Source organism: Ovis canadensis, chromosome 10, assembly GCF_042477335.2.
Source record: "Ovis canadensis isolate MfBH-ARS-UI-01 breed Bighorn chromosome 10, ARS-UI_OviCan_v2, whole genome shotgun sequence".
Lineage (NCBI taxonomy): Eukaryota > Metazoa > Chordata > Mammalia > Artiodactyla > Bovidae > Ovis > Ovis canadensis.
Genome location: NC_091254.1, coordinates 36,124,579 through 36,142,541, shown reverse-complemented (window position 1 = coordinate 36,142,541; position 17,963 = coordinate 36,124,579). Strand labels below are relative to the sequence as shown.

The window sequence follows — 17,963 nt, the reverse complement described above, 5'->3', positions numbered from 1 at the left end:
AAACAGCTGAGCACAAATATGCAAATATAGAAACTGCACGTTTACATATAGTCCATGCATGTAAGTTTGTAAATCCTCTCAACTGTTATAGCCCTCTGATGACATCAGATATATGGCTAATTATATTTCAAAGAAGTATGCTTACTGCATGAAAAGAAAAAGGTTAGAGAAAGTTGTCTTATTACTAATTCTAAGATATTGCTTTTGTTTAGAATTACTAGTTGAATCCATAAAAGCTGGTGACTTTTTTCTATGCAGGAATATTTTTCAATTACTACCATATATACTTTTAAATAATTTAGTATTTATACCATTCAGATCAGATACAATAATGAACACAGTATATTAAAACTTCTAGTAAAATTATTTTATTTAGTTATAATATGAATCTCCAACAGCTTGAAAGAAAAATTTCCATGGTCTTCAACTAAAGTGTATGCCACTTTCTTTTAGAATGTCCTGTTTTTCATTAAAATAATTTCTAAACCACTCTATATGTTCAACCTTCTGTTTAACACTCAGATATGGGTTTTTGGAAAGGCCACAGGTCACCAGCTCCATGAAGTGGCGAATTGGTCCTTGTTTCGGAAAACCCTCCAGATATTTATCCAGAAATATATGTTCATGAAATTCTGAACCATCATCATCAAAACCTAGGAAATGAGACAAAATACAATTTTTAATGTAAAACCTACACCAATACAGTATATTAACACATACATATGGAATTTAGAAAGATGGTAATGATGACCCTATTTGTGAGACAGCAAAAGAGACACAGATATAAAGAGCAGACTCATGGACTCTGCGAGAGAAGGTGAGGGTGGGATGATTTGAGAGAATAGCACTGACACATGTATGTTACCACATGTGAAACAGATCGCCAGTCCAGGTTCAATGCATGAAGCAGGAGACTCAAAGCCGGTGCACTGGGACCAGCCAGAGGGATGGGGTGGGGAGGGCGGTTCAGGACAGGGGGACACGTGCACCTGTGGCCAATTCATGTCAATGCACCCATGGCTGATCAATGTATGGCAAAAACCACCACAATATTGTAAAGTAATTAGCCTCCAATTAAAATAAATAAATTAATCCAAAAAACCCCACTACACTATAAAACTAACATTAATGAGGTAGTATTACAGTTAAAGGCATGAACTTTAGAGTCAGACAGAGGTCTGCTCACAAGTTAACTTCTCTGAACATCAGTTTCCTCAGGCACAAAATGAGTATTAGAACAGCACGTTCTTCATGGGTTTTTTGTAAAGATTAAAGATTAAATAGACAGAAAGCTTGTAAAACTCTTTTACACTGCTTAACATTTTACAAATATTCAAAATGGAGCAGTAATTATTACTAATGGATATTTTAATATCTAAAGAAACCACTAAGAAAACTATACAAACTACACTAAAAAATACATAAAATAACATGGAATCTTAAGATATATTCAGGCAACTCACAGAAAGCCAAGAAAAGACAGAGGAGAGAGAAACAGAAAAATGAACAGAAAACAAATAACAAAATGAGACTTAATCCTAAATCCTAACAGATCAATAATTACTTAAACGTAAATGGCCTATACCAATCTAAAGAAAAACATGATCCAACTATATGCTGTATACAAGAAACTCACTTCAAACACCTATAACATAGGTGTTGAAAGTATGGAGGGGGACATACCTTGCTAACATTAACTTTTAAAAAGGAATGCAGGAGTGGCTACATGAACATCAGATAAAGTAGACTCCAGAGCAAATATCAGAAAGAGGAATATTACATAATAAAGGGATTAACCCACTAAGAAGATAGCAATCTGAATTACGCATTCACCAAACAGAAGTTTCTAAATACTTGAAAGAAAAACTGACAGAAACATAGAAATAGAAAAATCCACAATTATGGTTTTACTATCCCACTGTCAGCAGTTGATAAAACAGCCAAGTAGAAAATCAGCAAAGACATAGAAGAACCAAATATTAACCAACAGGATTACACTGACATCTACAGAACACTCCAAACTGCTGCAGCACACAAATTCTTTTCAAGCAACCATGGAACGCTCACCTGGCTTAACCATACCCTGGGTCGCAAAACAAACGTCAACACATTTAAAATAACTGAAATAATACACAATATCTTCTCTGATAATAAAGGAATCAACACAGAAATCAGTAACAGGAAAACAGCAGGAAAATCTTCAAACAGTTAGAAATTAATACAAATAATTTGTGGTAAAAAACACAACTGAATGAAAAGGCGGCCACGTGCTAGCCAAGGAGAGAGACCTCTGGAGAAACTAACACCTCCAACACCCGGTCTTGGACTCCCAGCCTGCAGGCTGTGAGAAAGGCTGCTCTGTTGTTAAAGGGACCCGGTCTGTGATATTTTGTTATGGAAGCCCTAGCAGACTAACACGGATCCACACGAGTATGCCAACTTTCCACAAAGATGCATAGATGATTTAATGGAGAAAGGACAGTCTTTTCGATGAATGGTGCCAGAGAACTGGGTATCACTGACCAGAAAGAAAAAGAATCAAAGCTTCATACTTCAAATTAACAAAGAACAGATAATGGTCTAAACTACATATATAATATGGCATAGCCACTCTGAAAACAACTTGAAAGGTTCTTTAAAAAGTAGTATTTAACCACCATACAACCCAGCAATTGCACCCCTAGGTATTTATCCCAGGAAAATGGAAATTTGTATTCATACAGAAACTTGTACATGAATATTTATAGCACCTTTATTGTTAACAGGCAAAAACTGGAAACAACCCAGATGTCTCTTATCAGGTGAATGGCTAAACAATAAGGTACATTCGAACCACAAAATATTACTCAGCAATAAAACAATAGCAAAAAACCCCTACTGACACATGTAACAACTTGGATAAATCTCCAGAGATTAATTATCCTAAGGGGGGGGGGGGCACTCGGAAAAAAGGTTACACACTATGTGATTCCATTTGTATGGAAAAAATTAGAGAAATGGAAAATGGATTTGGTGATTGCCAGGGGTCAGAGACTAGGAAGGGGAGGCAGTGGGGGGTGAGTGAAATGTGGCTATAAATGGGCATAAGAGAGATCCTAGAGGTGACAGCGCTGTTCTGCATGCTGACTGTGGTGACGGTCACGTGAACCTACATACATGGTACAACTACACACAGCACACACACACTCGCCAAAAGAGTGCATGTGAAAGTGGTGGCATCTGAACGTGGCTGAAACACTACCGATGCCGACTGCCCGGCTGCGATGCTGTCCTGTGCTTATACGAGAGGCGGCTACTAGGGGAGATGGGTACAGAGCACACGGACTATTTATCATTTCTTACAACTGCACATGAACCGATAATTATCTCAAAAACTACCTAAAAAATTATCTTAGAAATGCTCTCTCATTAGTTAGAATTATCTTCCACTTATTGAAAGAGATTTTTAAAATTTTATTTGAACACTTAAAGATCTAGTCATCACTTTTATAAAAACTAAAACACACAATAAATAAATCAAGGCATTAGATTGCTAAATGGCCACACACTACTACTATGCTTGTATATATAACCCTTTGCAATGTGCCTTTGCCCTTCTTTCCATAAAGAGGTAGATACAGCCTGTTGCTCCAACCCTTAAATTTGAGGTTGGCCAGGTGACCTGCTTGGTCAATGGGACATTACCAAACTCAACGCAAAGGCCTGAAAAGCCTTTACCATTGTTTTAGGAACTCTTCTACAGCTAGGTGAACAAGCCCAGCCTAGCCCATGAATGATGAGTGACATATAACCCCCTTATCGCCTCCCCTGACAACAGCCAACACCAGCTAGACATGTGAGAGAAACCAATCGAGAATGATCCAACCCCAGGCACCTACCCAAGCCAACCAGAAAACACATAAGCTCATGAGCAGTTATGACTTAGCTGTTGTTGTACTAAGTTTGGACTGGTTTATTATGTAGCAAAAACAGAATTGGTTAAGGTTTTCCTAAGACTTCTTCAGGCTCCCCTGGTGGCTCAGACAGTAAAGAATCCACCTGCAGTGTAGGAGACATGGGTTCAACCCCTCCGTCAGGAAGATCCCCTTGGAGAAGGGAAGGACAACTCACTCCAGTATTTTTGCCTGGAGAATTCCATGGACAGAGGATGCCAGTGGGCTACAGACTTAACAGGTTGCAAAGAGCTGGACATGACTGAGCGACTAACACACAAGACTTCTTCACATTCAGAATCCAACTCTTTTGAATTGGCTTCTCAACCCTGAGTTGTCAGTGGCCATGCTTTCCAACATCCCATTGAGAACATCTGTGACGCAGCATTTCTTAAGGGCTCCACTATGGCCTCTTCTGATGCCCCCAAATGCAAATTTAGATGCATATCCACAACAGGCAATGACAACTACCTCTTCACTGCGGCCTGACTAGCATAATAAGATACATCAGTTTCAGTGATATTTAGAACTCTGAAAAACAAAAGTATGTTGTATTTGATGAAATACAGGAAAAGAGATGTACAGGAATATTTTAAACAGAAGTTGTTCTCTATCCCATAACCCTCCAAAGTTCCTATTCACATTTTTCAAGGCCGATTACTTCCAAGACTAATCACTTCTAAGGTGTATATCCTTCTAGCCCTTTACCTAAATTCATGTGTATTTTTTCAGACAAATTATTGTTTAAAAAAAGTCTTTCCTTGAATCCCATTGAGAATTCTCTACGGTTATCAATAGTTTACATCACCAGGCAAGCATGTTGTTCCATCTTTACTTTTTTTTGTTTTTGTTTTTAAGGCATATGCACCCGGGGATAGGAACGGGGAAAATGCAATATAGAGGTAAAAATGAAAAAAAGTCTCACTCTGCTAAAGATCTTTTCCATATCATCAAATACTGCTTACAGTTCCACATGACAATATTCTTTTAAAGAAAAAAATATCAGTATGGCTAATATGAAAAACAAGGCAGGTTTCAATGTTCAATAATATTTGGAACAGAGTACGTTAGGGCTAAAAAATAAGGCCTGTAGCATTAGAAACATAATAAATCAAGGTAATAATTGTTCTCAAAAATCTGAGGGTGACTCCTGGATTGAATGTCACGGTTGTTAGTTATTAGTATCCTTAGACGTACTTAAGATATAAGACTTAAGACAGAAAATTGTGCAAGAGAAACTATTTTTAAAAATAGTTGTACTAATACAAGATCAATAATTAATTTGTTAAATCATTAACAGACCAACTATCTCTGACATAAAGTCATAATGAGTTAGACAAGCACAGAAATTATGACTATGCTCTATTAGGGGGAAGAGCATCTAAGGGCATGGGTGATCTTATCTTGTTACTCTTTCTCTAGATGATAAATCAATCATCTTTTTAACTTAGAAGGTATAATGAACAGATCCTTCCTGATGAGTCAGTGAGTGAAGAAAGCCTAGTACTGGGAAGTATAAAACAAAGGAAAAAAAGGGAGAAAGCGATAAAGAAGGGATACTATATACAAAACTAAGTTCCAGACAGATTAAACAGGAAAAAGCCAACAGATCGACGTCCAAATTAAAATCTCTGTTGGTTAAAGACACTCTGAACAGTTAAAAGATAAGCAACAAGGACTTCTAGTTAAAATGTAGTAGATAGAACACATGATTTTTAAAGTCTCTGCTCCCTTTTAACACCTACTAGATGGGAGTAAAAGGAATAAAAAGTAAAAAAGTTCAAAGATAAACAGAACAGAAAATGAAACTGTAACAGGATTATCACCAAAATGTTAGAAGGAAAGTGGACAGATAAGTAGTAACTGAGAGTCAGCTGAGTTGAAAAATGCTAAAACCAACATTAACAAGCAAACAGAAATTAGTGGCACCATATACCACTGAAATCAGGAATGGGGATGAGGGACAAAAAGCAGAAGACTAATTAAAAACTGGTTTATGGGATAATTAGGTCTCCCAAGACCCATCTTCTACCTGTACCTCTAGATAACTACACCACCCATCTCCCAAAGAAGATGGGCAGCTTTATTTTTTGGAGAAACTAAAACAAAAAGAGGAATCAATCATTTAATTGATAAGTAGGGTAATTAAGTCTGTATGCTGATTAGTGAATAATTCCTCCCCACTCCCACCAATGGTGGAATCATCCTCACCAGTTGGAGGATCGACTGGCTATCTTATTAGAAGAGAATGTGTCCATATTTATTGCAGTTTAAAATATGCCTGTTGTTTGACCCTTGAATTAACATACTCAGACATGGACAGAAGGATATGTATAACAGGATTCACTAAAGCTCTATTCATCAGTAGGAAAATGGTAAAAATAAATTCCAGTCATTCATACAATGGCATAGTACAGAATACTTAATAGTTCCCATTTTATAGAACTACTAAAACAAAGTTGATCTCCATGTACTGACAAGGAAATGCTTAAGACATACTGCTAAGTAAAACTAAATAAAATTAAAAAGCTACAGGACACTGTATGTATCATACGGCCCCATTTAGACCAAAACAAAGATTAATGTGAAACTATCATTTAAGGTGGATGTGGGGACATACATCAAACTACTGGCAATGGTTGTTTCAAGAAAAGGGAAGAGAACTGAGGGGTAAAGTTTATTCTTTATTCTTCTGTATTACGTTTTTGTGAGTAAACTTTCATACATTCATTCCTATAGCTTAAAATACTTTTTAATAAGCAAAAGAAACAATATATAGTAAGGAAAAAATAAGAGTGGAAAATTACAGACAAGAAGGAAACCCCAGTGGTGTACAATTAACTAAAGCAACATAGGTTAAATCTGTGTCTAATTCTACTTTAAATATTAGTAAATGCAATTTAACACATTATTGACTGGAGATGTATTAACGCCATAGGCGTTAGTTTCTACAAAAATCCCCTGGTCAATAATGTGTTAATATTACTGACTACAGCTAAAACTACAGTATAGCAAATAAAAGGTAAAATCCAGCGAATAGCAACGAACAATTTGACAAAGAGTGTATTACAGCACTGAAGCAAATTCACTTTCACTTTGACTTATTTTCACTTCTATTTTGTCAAAACTATTTTTTTCCTGGCAGTACTCTGAGGCTCTTGTTCACTGGCCACCATCTGAAACAACCAGCAGATTGTTTCAGACAACACAGACCTATCATCTTTATATTTGCCCCGATTTTCTCCACACTATATCCTCCCACATAACCACCACTGAGTTTTATGGTAATTCTGAGCTTTTCTAACTATTCTTGCTGGCTCACGTTATAGCACTCATTCCAGACACCCAGGCAAAGGATGGCATGTTATAAGTGAACAAATTTAAACCAACTGAAAAATAAAAGCATGACTGACATCCATGACTGAGCTTTTTTGCCCACTGAAGCCTCCAAACTGAGAATTACTCTTGGAGGGCATTTCAAAGACACCTGTAATCTGGGTGGTATATACATGGCTGATGAACATTCAAGAGCAAGACTCTTGTTAACTGGGTAGTGATAAAAATGGGATTAAGTTTAGATAAAGCCAAAGCTAAAATAAAAGTGATCTTATTGGAAAATCTACTGGAAATAATTCCACCTAACCATTCTTATATGGAGAAGGCAATGGCACCCCACTCCAGTACTCTTGCCTGGAAAATCCCATGGATGGAGGAGCCTGGTAGGCTGCAGTCCATGGGGTCACTAAGAGTCTGACGTGACTGAGTAACTTCACTTTCACTTTTCACTTTCATGCATTGGAGATGGAAATGGCAACCCACTCGAGTGTTTTTGCCTAGAGAATCCCAGGGACAGGGGAGCCTGGTGGGCTGCCGTCTATGGAGTCGCACAGGGTCGGACACGACTGAAGCGACTTAGCAGTAGCAGCAACCATTCTTATAAATCTCTGGACTGGAAAAGCACATCAGAAGGGACAAGTCAGGTCTTAACTGGCCAAAAAATAATAATAATAATACATCAAATTGGAAAGACAATTTTTACATTTTAAGTAGCAAAACAAACAACAGATTTTTTTTTTTAATGTAACAGAAAGACACAACACTGGGAAGTAAATTGTAAACACAGGACATGCCTTTAAGATGTTTTCAGCATTGTGTTCCCAGCCTGACATGGTAAGCCCCTGTTTTTTCTTTGGGGGCGGGGGGAATCTTTTTCCAAAAGTATCAAAGTAAATCGTCACGAAACTAATTATTAGGAGAGAGAGCTTGACATTTCGTTACTCTTAAAATTTGAAGTATAAGAAACATAAAAGAACGTTACTAAAGGGCTAAGACTCCGGGTTCTAAGGCCAGTCCTCTTATTCAAGTATTGAGAAGATCTTAAGTGTGTACTGAGGCGGGGTGATCAAAGTGAGAAAGTTTCCACAGTTCCCTTCCTGTTTTTCATTCAGATAACAATTGCCTTCAGGAGCTGGAAATGAGATGCCTCCCTTTCTGACCCCAAAGCATCAATAATGTGTACAGTGTACATCGACACTTGTCACATTTATCTCCCCAAACTAACCAGAAAACATGTTTGGGTTTTTTTTTCCCTTTCTCAGAAATCGCACTTTCTTGAAAACCAGGCCAAATCTAAGCTAAATTCTTTAGCATCTGAACATGCAAGATTTTGATGAACTGAAATGTTTCACTGCTGATGACAATGTATCACCAAGTCATGCTTTCCTACGATCCTATTTGGTGGTGCCTAGAAAATACACAATATCCTTGTGAATATTTTAAGATTTTAAAATGTTATAGAAGACAAAATAGTTATAATAGCAAATCCCCTCACAATATCATTGTTGTACAAACAGGGATGATGATGGTGACTTGTATAAGCTGACTTGTTTTTCAGAAGAATTCCGTAAAATAAGTCCTATTATTATTTCTATCATTTTATAAGACGGAAGACCTGAGGCTGGGAGAGATTAAGCCTCACTCAGGCACTTGACCTCTAACCACCACAGTTTGCTGTTTCTCTTAAGTCGCATATTCTATCTCAATAATGGGTTTTAAAACATGTCTGTCAGCATGAGGACTGGAACATCCAAGCTTCAACAAATATAGAATGAAGTCTTCCCTTAACATCACAGATTGTATTTCTTAGTTTTTTTTTTTTTTGCTACTTTAAAATCCTATGATCACATACAAGAGGGGAAAGGAACTAACATTTATTCCTAAGTATTATATGCCAAGAACTGTGCTGAGCAACTCACTAACTTATCTGATTTAATTATTACATTCTTCCAATGAGGTTTCTTTAATCTACAGATGAGGAAACTAAAGCTCAGGAGGTTAAATTATTACCTCAGAGGCAAATGGCTAATAACTGACAGAGTTGGAATCTGTATTCAGGTTCATACAAACAAGTCTGTGCATTTGGGTTTTGTTTTTTTACCTTACCCTGATACCTTTCAGAATGCCCATTATGTAATAGATGAAACACAGATTTCTATATTATTGAATATATCATACAAATATTTAAAATATTAAGAATTTGCTAAAGGATGTGTAAGCCCCTAAAGTTTTCCTATATAAAATACTACTATATGAAAATATAAGACTATTTAAACTTCTACCCCACTTATCCAAACAAATGAAAGGTTATCAAAAATTAAAATATTACAGTGCAGAATATTACAAAGGTTAAAATATGGACGTTTTCCTAAGACTTCCTGAGGTGTTTGCAATTTCTAGCTAATCTTACCATAAAAGTAAATGAATCTCTAACTGAAAATATACCTATAAATATTCAATAACAGGTTTAGCTGATGATACCATGAGTGCCATAAAAAATAAATAGCAGAGTTAATACTGTTTTCCTTTTGACAGAGGAAGAGGTAACACCTCCAGAAAGATCTCCAGGAAAGGAGAAAATATTTTATTACCAGCTCAAAGTATCTAGGTATGCAGCCACAGTTCCAAGGAAGTTCAAAGCCTCCAAACATACTTGCTTTGAGAGGTTTTGAATACAAGAAACACGTGCCTTGTTAATGCAACGGTTTCAAATAAGACACTAGTGTACGACTTAAAGAGTTGTAATGTTGCCCCAAACTGAAGGATGATCTTACCCAGTATTTAATGTATTAGAAGATTTACCAAGTTATCTCCTGCTTAGCAAGCACAAAACTGTCATTTGCGGTTTTCAACACCTGGATGTCATAGAAATTCATGATGTCATTTCTGCCACAGAAATTTACTTTCTTATCAAACAATCAGAATTAAGTGAAATCTTAGTATTCTTCTTAAAAACACCGTCAGATTTCTTTTAGGACATCACAAAGATGTCTACACTAAGTGTTGAAATTCAGGTAAATATCCAGAACCTACAACTGAACATCTACCAGATTAATCTCAATCAGAGTTTTATAAACCTCTGATGTTAAGACTTACCCGCTTCATTATTAATTGGGAACTCCCACAATTTCCCCTCTTTTGTCCACTGGATCATCTCTTCAAAAGCATTCTGAAAGGGCTGTTCAGTGACTGCTGCTAACTGCTTAGCAAATTCTACATCCCAAAGAGAAGGTGCTGCCTCTGTAGAATAAAGACATACGAAATACACACAGTTCTATGTAATTATCTTTCTCTTAAAAATGTTATCATCACCTCTGAACTGGCAATGTATTTTGAGACCTTGAAACTCGTAATTAAACAGTATATAATGAAAGGTCACTCTCTGATAGCTAAAGTGGAAACAAAAACTATATATAAAGACTACAACCACAATAACTGTAAGCCTCAACTTTTGTTTTTACTACAATGCTAGGTAATTAACCCCTAGTCTCACAGTCCCCTCTACTGTGGAGAAAAGAAACCCCCATGTGTTCAAGGATCCTTTTGATGAATGTGAGAACTTTCATACAACATGTGATTTCGATCTGTAAACTCTAGACTGTTTTAGTCTGTCGAGATAAGTTATTAATGCAAACTAAATCACAACAACAATGACAATGATAATACCGTTAATGTATACTGGGCATTTACTCTGTGCTAAATGGGTTTTATATATTAGTCCATTTAATCCTCACAACCAACTCTATGAGTAAGGTAATATAATGTTAGCTTATTATGATCACTATATCACATTTCAATCATTTATTTCCTTTGGAAATTCAAGACATCTTTGAAGAATGAGTCATATTCTCACCAACTGTTGCTGGTGGAAATGTAAAATGGTACACTGCTTTGTAAAAGAGTTTGGCAGTTTCTTAAGAAGTTAAGAATACACCTATCACACCATCATTTTACTCCTATTTACTAAAAAAGATCCATACATAGATCTGTACATGGAAGTTCATGTATGACTGTGCCTGATCACATACTGACTGCTACCTATGAATTATGTTGGTCTTGTACATGGGATAAGAAGATTTCAGCAGTTAGGCTAATTAGCCACAGTTAGAGTAATCATAACAGAAAATAATTTAATTATGGTTACAACTTTTAAATTTATTCAGTGGACACTGATCAACTTAAGTTTTTTCCATAATCTTTATTAAGAGTCACAACTATTTATTGAACGCCCACTGTGTTCCAGACACTGTTGTTCAGTCGCTAAGTAGTGTCCAACTCTTTTGTGACCCTCTGGACTGTAGCCCACCAGGCTCCTCTGTCCATGGGATTTCCCAGGCAGGAGTACTGGAGTGGGTTGTCATCTCCTTCTCCAGGGGATTTTCCTGATCCAGGGATTGAACCCGTGTCTCCTGAGTCTCCTGCACTGGCAGGTAGATTCTGCCCACTGAGCCACCTGGGAAGTCCATCCAGACACTACTTGACAGTTTAATTATATTATCTCATTTAATCCTTGAGATGTATGTATTACCCAGACTTCCTAAGTGGGAAAGGGGAGACTCTGAGAGGTTAGTAAGGCAGAATCTGAATCTGAATAATCAAGATCTATGCAACACCAAAACTCTTTCCATACGGCTAAACTGCCTCTCAGCTCTAGGTTACTCCAGGATAAGCAGCTGGATCTAAGATACGCAGCAGTATAAGAACTTAGCAGGGAGCAAAATCTGGGAACCGTGGGATGGAAGAACTCATTCAGTCAGTCAATAAATAATTAACGAATGCCAACATGTCAGGCATTATTTTTATCAACACATGGTAGGGAAAGAGCAGTGAAAAAACACTAAATTCAAGTTTGCACATTGTTGCTATGATTGAATTTAATTGGGAACAAAAGACTTTCTTCAGATTCATGCAAGCAGAGCTTATTAAAATGCCTTCAATAGAGTACATTTATATAAATCTGTGCATTACTTTCCTTAATAGAGCATAATCACTTAATTTTATTTTAGAAAATACATATACCTTCAGTATCTCTGGGTCAGCTCATCTTAAGTTTCAGGAATAGGATACCTGATTTTAAAAAGCAAGCTGGCTCCTTCAAGAATCCATGTGCCTCTTCTGGTTGTTCATTGGGCAGACAATAGCAGCTACCCTGTCAACAAATTCCCTTTCAGAGACAAGTTTAAGAGTTGCCACTTTGTTATTCTCTGGAGGTCTGGTGGTTTAAGATTCACCTTGATAGACCGGGTTCAATCCCTAGTCTAGTCAGGGAACTAAGATCCGCTAGTGCACAGTGTAGCCAAAAAGAGTTGCCACCTCAACAGGGGAGAGGTGATCCATTCTCCATGTCTGTGCTTTTGCACTTCCTTTTCATCAATCATCTATGACAGAATGCAGCTGTCACAGTACAAGAAGGGGGCTGGTCACCTAGTTTCATTTTCAGTTTAAATGAACAGTGACTGAATTAATGCCTTTTCTCCATGGTATTTATTTATAGCTCAATTTGTTTAAAAAAGAGATTTAAGATAACAGATTCCTATTATTTGTAAGCCACTTGGCTAGGGGCTATTCATTACACAAAAATCAGTGAGACCTAGCCACTAATGTCAAGAGATTTATTGAACAGTGGGAAAATCAGATGTTTTTATAACCGATAGAGCCACTGGAAGATGGCCTAGGAACTTAAATATCAGAACTAAAATTATTTCTACTAAGGTTCAAAAAGCTAACTTACAATCTTTAGAAATGAAAGTCACTTATAAGCATAGACCATTTGTATGGAGTTTCTTCACTTACTTTATCAGTAAAACAAATTTAATGTCAAGCAAGAGGACACTCTTAGTTCTTTTTTAATTAGGATTAAAATGGTGACTAAGGAATTTGACTTCTTGCCGAAAGAGAGAAGAGAACAAAAACTAACCAACTAAGTGTGTTAAGAAAAAAACACTACAAGCCCACTAAATACATTTTCTGAAAGCTCTCCTTCCCATCACCTAAATAATCTCTAAACCATTTCTACAAGTTAGCATCTATAAATGACACTCCTCTTCTAGATAGTAAGATGCCTTAGGGCAGACATTACAATTTTTCTTTACTAACAACACAGAGGTATGTTCCAGTCTAATAGTTGATCATTAACATTTTAACCCAGGTTAGCAGCCACTCTATAGATCTGGATTCCTGAAGCAGACAGTACTTACCTCCTGTGTCCTGTGGGGCTGCAACATTTCAAAGGGGAAACCTGACCAACACAAGTATGTTAACAACTACGTGAATAAGCACGATCCAGGCAGACAGGGCTTCCCTGATGGCTCAGTGAACACAGAATCCACTGCAATGCAGCACATGGGGGTATGATCCCTGGGTTGGGACAATCCCCTGGAGGAGGAAATGGCAATCTACTCCAGTATTCTTGCCTGAAAAATCCCACGATCAAAACTTGGCAGGGCTACAGCCCATGGGGTCGCAAAGAGTCAGACAAGACTGAACATGAATATGAATGGTCAATGACAGGATAGAATATCAAAATACCCGATTATTATACAATCAAAGTAGGACATTGTCCAAAGATAGAACGTTTCCATGCCTGAGAAATAAATAGTGTTGCTTTTTTTTTTTTTTGCTAGTGTGTGAAAACTCCAGGATTTGGAACTGATGGCTAGGCTCTTCAAACATGGGGAAAGATCTTCCAGCAACTCCTCTCCCTCCAGGATCAATGGCCAGGGCACAGGCAGCCCACGGTCACTTTCGATGCAGCAGAACAGTCTTATTTTCTTAACAAACCTGTTTCAGGTGCCTCTTCAGTAACTGCCTTAAGCTCAAAAATATTAAGTCTCTTCCCCTTGTATATATTTTTCCTAAAACTGAAAAAGAAAAAAATTATTTTAATGAATATTTTTATACATGGTCAACAAAAACTGTTTATGAGAGGAAACTTTTATATGAAAGTCAATATAAAAATTTAAAGTAAAAAAAAAATTAAAAATTAATTCCACTGACCCACACAGACATTTGAATTAAACCACGTCTTTAGGACTGACAATTAAAAATAGGAATAAATTCACCTGAATTTTTGCATCATAATACAGCAAAGCAGTTACAACTATTTAATTTCCAAAATACCTAATTGAAAAGGTCAGCTTAATTTACTACAATTTTTATTTGCTCCATTGCATATTAAGGTTTTAGAAAATCTGATGTTGTGGAAAGATATCAAAATATGCCAAGTTAAAAATTGTTAAAGTCAATATTTGTCTTCATTTAAGGGTAGAAAACACTGCATGCTTCTTTTTACAAATTATAATTATAAAAGACTGCACAGAAAAATCAAAACATCCCCACTTGCAAAGTGATCGTTCTGTAATTTTAAAATTATGATTAACTTTATTTACAAAACTATTTAATTAACTCAAAATTAATGTCACAGAGTTAATAGGTAACTTTTCTTTGTATGTTTTAATCAACTGCTTTATGCATCAATTCATGTTCTTATCTGAAAAAATGTCCTAGCAGATTAAACACTAGGTTATAAACTGGAAGGTTAGCTCTTAAAATAACTTTGAATTCTTCTCTGGATCAAATTACTTTTTTCTACTAAATTAAACTAACTGAAAAAAATTAAAATATCATATTAAAATTAGATAAGTGAAAAGTGTTAGTAGCTCAGTCGTCTCAGACTGTTTGGGACCCCATGGACTGTATGTAGCCCACCGGCTCCTCTGTCCATGGGATTCTCCAGGCAAGAATACTGGGCTGGGTAGCCATTTCCTTCTCCAGGAGATTTTCCTGACCCAGGGATGGAACCTGGGTCTCCTGCCTTGCAAGCAGATTCTTTACCATTTGAGCCATGCCCTAGGGCGTCATATTCAGCCTGTCACAGGTAGGCAAACAGACTGAGAGGACTATGAAAGATGTCCAGTCCCGGAATTAGTCAGATGCATGGTGCAGGCCAGCGTGGCTCCAAAGCCAGCACTTGTGATTCACACTTCTCCATTTCTGATGGAAGGAATCAGTTGAGGCTTGGGTTGTCTCAGGTTGCTCCAACCCAAGTCACAGCAGGTAAACAATCTGGTGTATCATTGCTTCCCCTTATTCTAGAGTCCTGTAAGCAGCTTTTTAATGCAGGCATTATAAGCACATAAACCCCCTCCCTACTTTTTTAGCTTCCACCTTGTCGCCTTCTAATTTTTGATGACCGCTCAAATCATTAAAAATCAACCTATGATACAGCATTCTGATGTAGTTGCATGGAATCATTTCAAAGAAGACTGACTTGGAGACTGATTTAAAGATGACTACAGTTAAATATTTTGGGAGAAGCTCTGTTTGTTTGTGAAGTTTTCTAGGGTGTTTTGTGGAATTTTTTTTCACTTGAGTAGTTGATTTACAATGCTGTGTTAGCTTCTGCTGTACAGCAAAGTGAGTCAGTTATACAAATAAATATAGCAACTCTTTTTTAGATTTTATTCCCATATAGGTCATTATTGGAGGAATCCTAAGTTAAATTCCAAGTGACACATTCTACTTCACTCAATGTCACAGATATACAAATTACTTTAATTCAAATAATCTTCCAAAGTCACTATAACATCTGAACTTCCTTTATTAACTGCTGACCATCTTTTCCAATCCTCTTGTATAAATTAATAATTTAATACCCAGAAGGCGCTAACTCAGGTTCCTGAGATTATATGTAGAACAAAATCCATGGAATAAGCAACACACAGAAAACACTCCAATTGTAAGCACATCCTGCTATAAAGTTCAGCTAGTGTTTGTCAGACCATGCTAAATATTCGGCTTTCTCTCCCCAACCATCACTTCAAAGGCTTGAAGGAGAAAAAGCACAAACTTTACGTAAACACAGACAGCTTTCTACTATAAAATAACTATGTAAGACATGGCTTAGCATCTTTAAGAACTACAAATTACCGAATTGAGATTGCCACAAATAAGCTACCACTTAAAGGTATTATAATGGATCTTCCTTTTTTTGATGGTGGATCCTTTCTCTGAGGTGTGAAGAAAGATGATTCTAGAAAAAGGTAAAGGCTACATGAACATGCTTCATCAGAATGAAAAATAATGCTTCTCACAAAACATTCGTTTGTTCAGAGTTTGGTCAGCTCCACTTACTCTAAACAGGAGACCGCTAATCAGGGTAAATGTGAGGCGGGGCCCATTTTGATTTACGAGATAGAAAATGGAAGGCTGCTAAACCCAGTACATCTTTCCCTTTCTAGGAGATGGTAAGCAGAGACTATGGAGACAGATATAAATGTATCTGTGACGCTCAGATACCCAACAGCAAGAATATACACGGCAACAGAGTAAATCGATAGTTCAACAAATCAAGTAAGACTGCAGAGCCTGAGTACCTTTTTCTCAGATCAGCCATCTTCTCTTGGTCAACAAAATCATCAGCCCCTTCGTCAAACTGAATCTGGTGCACTGGCTGTGTGCTAGCTCTTGCTGTGGAGGATCTGGCAACTTTCATATCTGATATGATGTTACTGAAACTGAGAAAAGAGAAAGGTCAAGTGTGTTAGAAATTTTAGCTATGGAAGAGTAATGAACTTTCTGAAACATGAGATTCATATAATTCTTACACATCTATGTACTAATAGTGAACAAAAAAGTTATGTCTAAATAAAAGACTATACATTGTGTATCAATACCACAGACCACTAAGATTGCTGCTGCTCTGTCTTTTAAAAGTGCTATTCAGAAATGTTCATTCAAAACATGATTAAAGGTGTCACTCATGAGAAACTGTCACACATCCAGAGAAGTGGAAATACAATCAGTATCTTTTATCCCTATCACCTAGATTAAAAAGCTGCATTACAGCTGAAATGTAGCCATTTTTATTTGCTGCCTTACGTTTGTTCAAATACAAATAAAATGAGCGATCATATTATGCATAAAATCAGCATATTATTTACCTAAAAAAAAATCTTCTCAGAGAAATTCTTATTCTATTATTTATTATTTTTAATAACATTACTGAATGTACCACTTCTTTTTCAGGGACAAGAATTATGTAACTTCTCAAAAGAAGTTTCAACCATTCCGCTGGTCTTGTAAAACTGTGATCCTCCTTATTAACATGTGAGTTATAACAGAAATCAAACTGCTAATATTTACGAGGCATACTTTATATACAAATGGATATATTACGTATATTGCTCAGCATGCAATGAGTGAAGCCAGTCTCTTGGTGGTATCAGTGCCACTGGCACGGCTATCTGACTCACTAACCTAATTTTGGGTTTCTCTCCATCCTTCTGAGCCTTCGAGTCTTCCTCGTGCTGCCGGAGCTGCCTGAGCAGCTCCGACTTAGTGGTCTGCTTGTCAAAAGGGAGAGAGTCAGCAACTGCAGCTGCAGCCGCCACCAACTCCGGGTTCAGGGACTTGCTTCAGAAAGAGAACACCGAAAACAAATGAGAGGGAGGCATGACTTCAGTGGAAAGTCAGATTTGATTTCCTGGGTAAAAAACTTCTTGTCATTCGAAAAGTACCATTCAATTTCTAACAAAATCAAGGATTCTTAACACAATATTGTAAATCAACTACACTTCAATAAACTTAAAAAAAAAAGAATTCTTAAATATGAGGTATCAGTTTTATAATAAGTGTTACAATGCTGAAAGTTCAAGTTAATGGATCCTTAATGCAGCACAATACTAACTCAGAACA

At 36.8% G+C, this 17,963-nt stretch overlaps 1 protein-coding gene and 1 non-coding gene across 4 annotated transcripts in view; both read right to left on the bottom strand.

Annotated features, from left to right (window-relative positions):
• Positions 1-345: 345 nt before the first annotated feature.
• The window catches only part of MRPS31 (mitochondrial ribosomal protein S31), a 28,147-nt gene continuing 10,529 nt past the window's right edge, over positions 346-17,963 (bottom strand). For all 3 annotated transcript variants that reach the window (XM_069601480.1, XM_069601481.1, XM_069601482.1), the window contains 5 exons: positions 17,526-17,681; positions 16,643-16,783; positions 14,049-14,128; positions 10,365-10,508; positions 346-653 (listed from right to left, as the gene is read on the bottom strand). In XM_069601480.1, the coding sequence (XP_069457581.1) occupies positions 424-653; positions 10,365-10,508; positions 14,049-14,128; positions 16,643-16,783; positions 17,526-17,681 (751 nt within the window). In that variant the 3' untranslated portion in view covers positions 346-423. The remainder of the gene's footprint in view (positions 654-10,364; positions 10,509-14,048; positions 14,129-16,642; positions 16,784-17,525; positions 17,682-17,963) is intronic.
• Positions 13,892-14,023, bottom strand: LOC138447020 (small nucleolar RNA SNORA71). The gene has a single exon (XR_011259654.1). It is a non-coding gene; the product is annotated as a small nucleolar RNA SNORA71 (small nucleolar RNA).